General features: G+C 48.8%; 2 protein-coding genes across 2 annotated transcripts; both read left to right on the forward strand.

Moving 5' to 3' along the window:
* The first annotated feature begins 417 nt into the window (after window positions 1–417).
* On the forward strand, window positions 418–1,808 carry LOC149397571 (uncharacterized). Its single transcript, XM_089614266.1, has 3 exons — window positions 418–903; window positions 982–1,065; window positions 1,317–1,808. Exons 1-3 carry the CDS (start codon window positions 418–420, stop codon window positions 1,806–1,808), a joined length of 1,062 nt encoding a protein of 353 aa, XP_089470392.1.
* Window positions 1,809–2,145: 337 nt separating this feature from the next.
* On the forward strand, window positions 2,146–2,640 carry LOC149397572 (uncharacterized). Its single transcript, XM_089614267.1, has one exon. The coding sequence runs from the start codon at window positions 2,146–2,148 to the stop codon at window positions 2,638–2,640; it is 495 nt and encodes a 164-aa protein (XP_089470393.1).
* Window positions 2,641–4,411: the final 1,771 nt, after the last annotated feature.

The raw sequence follows: 4,411 nt of genomic DNA on the forward strand, positions 1-4,411 counted from the left end.
AAAGATACTTAAGAACATGTCCCTAACGGTCGCTCCCTCCTCGGGCCGAGACCCTCACATGTTGACAGCTTACGAAAGTTCCAGGCATTCACCCCTCTCAACACCCCGCAAGAGCGGATCCTAGCTTTTGCACCGCGACAAGCTGGGAAGCCCCGCTCCTCTTACAAAGGATCTTGCGAAGCGGGATCGAAGCAAGTTTTGCGAGTACCACCAGGATCATGGGCACTTGACGTCCGAGAGCTACCAGCTTAAGCGTCAAATTGAGGCCCTCATCCAGGATGGAAGTTGAATGAATACATCCTCAGAACGATCAGGACGGCCGCAGCAAGCGGAGAGCGCCCGCGACAGGAAAAGAAGAGTCAGACAACGGTCACCGTTACTGACCAAACAGCAAACAATGACCCAGAAAGCTGACAAATGTACGTTGTGGGCTCGATTATGAGAGGGCCCGAGCTCGGAGACTCAATTACGCAGAGGAAGAAGTACGTGCGTGAAGTCTCGCAAGGGAAAATAACCCACCACATCAATCACACGTTTGAGATTCCACCTCTGACTCCCTTTGGGTCCATGTTTTTTGCCAACCAAGAGGCGATGCGAGTGCTACACCCGCACAACGACGCGATAGTCGTCTCAACACTAGTTGCTAACAACCTCGTCCGAAGTATCCTGATTGACAACTGCAGCTTGGCTGACATAATCTTTAAATCAGCTTCGGACAGGATGAAGCTAACCGGGTTGAGACCGACCCCGGTCTCGACCCCATTCTTCGGCTTCTCCGGGGAAATGGGGATGACAGAGGGTACCATCGACCTCCCAGTTACCTTTGGGACTCCTGGGGGAATCGAGTTCACGCACATCGTGTCATTCCTGGTTGTTGATCAGCCTTCCGCCTACAACATCATCGTGGGTCGCCCAACTCTAAACCGGCTGAAGGCCATAACTTCCACCTACCATTTGATGATGAAATTCCCGACCGAGAAGGGAATCATCATAATAGTGGGAGACCAATCGATGGCGAGAATGTGCTACATTCAGGGGGTCGATGGAAAGATGGAGGGGAAGATGGTGAGTACCGTCTTCCAGCTTGGGGACAAATTCCCGTGCAAGATCGAGGAAGGAGGTACCTTTGGTGAATTGGACCAAAGGGACGATGTCGAGTGTCGGAAGGTGGAGACACTGGATGACCTCGTTCCCATCGTGCTGGACGACGCCAAGCTGGACCAGGTAGTCAAGATTGGCTCCAGCTCTCGACCGAGATCCGACTCCAACTTGCGGCCTTCCTCTACGAGTTCAAGGATGTCTTCGCATGGACACAGGCTGATATGCCGGGGATTGATCCCGAGATAATGGTCCACCGCCTCAATGACGATAAGAGGATAACCGAGCGTGTCCAACCAAGACGAGCGTTTAGCGGGGAGAGATACCAGGCCATTGGTGAAGACATTGATAAACTTCTCGCCACCAACTTCATAAGAGAGGCGGAGCACCCCAAGTGGGTGTCCAATGTTGTAATGGTAAAGAAGCCAAACGGGAAGTGGCGGATCTGCATCGACTACAAGGATCTCAACAAAGCGTGCCCGAAGGATAGTTTCCCCCTCTCGAGGATCGAACAACTCTTCTACGCCATGGCTGGTCATGAGCTGCTAAGCTTCATGGATGTCTATTCGGGGTACAATCAGATCTGCATGCATGAGCCATATCAAATCAAGACCACCTTCGTCATGAACTGCGGACTCTACTATTACAAGGTCATGCCCTTCGGCCTAAAAAAGGCGGGTGCTAGGGTGCTACGTATCAAAGGCTGGTAAAACGGATGTTCGCCAACCAGATTCGCAAGACAATGGAGGTCTACGTGGACGACGTGCTAGTCAAAAGCCTCAAGGCCCACGACCACGTCCGAGACCTCAGAGAGATGTTCATAATCATGCGGCGGTAAAAATTGAAGCTCAACCCTAACAAGCGCGCTTTCGGGGTTGAGTCCGGGAAATTCTTGGGTTACATAGTGAGCCGCTATGGGATCGAGGTCAATCTCGAAAAAATAAAGGCGATCTTGGAAATGAGGTCGCGCCAGAAGGTTAAAGGAGTACAAAGCTTGATAGGAAGGATCGCCGCCCTAACGCGGTTCGTATCCAAGGCCACCGACAAATGACAAATGACAAATGCCAACCGTTCTTCAAGGTGTTAAATAAGGTGCTCCGCGAAATGAAGGCTTACTTCAGCTCCCCTCCGTTCCTTGCGAAGCCTAAGAACGGTGAGACCTTGTACGTCTACCTCGCGGTTTCCGATAGGGTCGTGAGCGCGGTCCTGATACGTCAAGAGGACAAGGTGCAGTGGCCGGTATACTACGTTAACAAGGTGCTCCTCGACGCCGAAATTTGCTACCCAGAAATCGAAAGATTGTCCTTCGCCCTCGTCATGAGCGCGAGAAAGCTGGGCCCCTATTTTCAAGCACATCCTATCACCGTGCGCACGGGACATCCCATTGAAAAGGATCTACCAAAAGGGACTTCGTCACGAATAGCCATATGGTCTCAAGAGCTAGGACAGTACGGGATCGAGTTTCAACCGAGAACCGCCACCAAAGGTCAAGCCCTCGCCGACTTTGTGGAAGAATTTACATGCAGACCTCTAATGGGTTAAAATGAGGAAGACAAGGAGAATGACCACATCGGGTTGACAAAGAAAAGGACCAATGACCCAATAGGGCCGGTCTGGGACCTGTACGTGGACGGCGCATCAAACGCCCGGGGGGGGGGGGGGGCTTGCACCGGCGTCATACTCACGAATCCCGATAGGGAAAAGTAAAGGTACGCCCTGCGATTCGATTTCAAGGCCTCCAAAAACGAGGCGGAGTAAAAATCTCTAATCGTTGGCTTAGAGCTAGCTAACAAGCTCGAAGTCCGGAACTTGCGTATCCATTGCGAATCGCAACAGGTGAAGGGTGACTATGCAGCCAACGAGCCAAACATGATCACATACCTGTTTAAAATGTAGAAGAACCTCGAAGCTATTTCGTGGTTTGAGATAGTCCAAGTCCCTCGCGAGGCAAAAACCGAGGCCGACGCCCTGGCATGCCTTGCTTCAGGGATAGACGAAGAGGTGGAGTCCTTTTGCTCAGTAGCATGTGCCTCTCCTTGATTCCTCTTTCTCTTAGTGAGACCTACAGCAGTGTGAAGTTCCTTCATAAGCTTGGTAACAGTGTACTCTAGCTTGTTTATGGAGTAGTTCATCTTGAAGGTATCAAGAGATGCGGGGAGAGTTTCTAAGATCATATCTATGACATTCTTCCCATCAATCTCAGATCCTAGGATTTCCATTTTATTCAGAAAACTAATGATCAGTATCATAAAGTCTCCAACAGGTGTCCTAGCCTTCATATGACAGTTCATAAACTATCGGACTGCTTGTTGCCTTGCTTGAAGCCTTTGCCCTCCAAACATCTCAAGGAGATTGTTGAGCATGTCGGCGGCAGTCTCGATGTCACGATGTTGTTGATGCAACACATTTTTCATTGATGCTAAGATATAGCACCTCACAATCTCATCGGAGCAGAGCCAGGCCGTTAAGGCGTCATTGTCCACTTGAGTCGAATCATCATTCGTTAGAGGAGGACACGGGGTGGTGAGTACCCATTTATGCTTGTTAACGGTAAGGACGATATCGAGGTTATGTTTCGAATCTACATAGTTTTCGTTTTCGAGTTTGTTCGAGGAAAGGATGATTGAGAGATGTTTGAGAGACATGTTGCTTATTTAAGTTGAAACAAGTTTATGATTAGTCTTTGGTTTAGGATTTAAGTTTTATTTAAGACTTTATAAAATCCAAAGGTGTTATAAACCAAACGATAATTTACTCCCTCAAGAGAAGGCCGCAAAAAATCTCCATTTATAAGTAAATGACACATCATTAATGCTTAGCCAAGATGTCAATACATCAATTTTGACTAGCCACCTTTTAAATTGGTTTGATCACTCACATCCTTACGCAGAGCCTCAAGGGAGGATTACTACGGATTGAGCCTAAGTGTGCAACGAACCACTTAGTCCAAAAGGTCAACTTTGAAAAACAATCCCCCAAGGGGAGGCCTTGTCATCATCGTCTCACTCTCGGACGTAGCTCATTGAGCAATGATCGAAGCAAAAACGCCTTGGAGTACTCCCATTTAAGAGAGGGTCGCAAGAGCGGCTGTTAGTCCCACGTTAATTGCTTCTTTCATTAGTGTTGGGGATCGTGGGTTACAAACAACAAGTATAACCCTCCCACTTAGTTTTTGTAGTTGGTACATCGACTCTTATAAGTTCGGAAAGGGTTCTCCTAGTTATAGAGCGATAGAGCGGACAACTAGAAGAGAATCCGAGATATTCATGTTCAGAGCAGTATTAGTGCATAAAGGCACAAGGTACATACTCGA

The sequence above is a fragment of the Urtica dioica genome, chromosome 5 (assembly GCF_054948205.1).
Source record: "Urtica dioica subsp. dioica isolate 48M chromosome 5, U.dioica_male_clone48M_v1_H2, whole genome shotgun sequence".
In the NCBI taxonomy this organism is placed as follows: domain Eukaryota; kingdom Viridiplantae; phylum Streptophyta; class Magnoliopsida; order Rosales; family Urticaceae; genus Urtica; species Urtica dioica.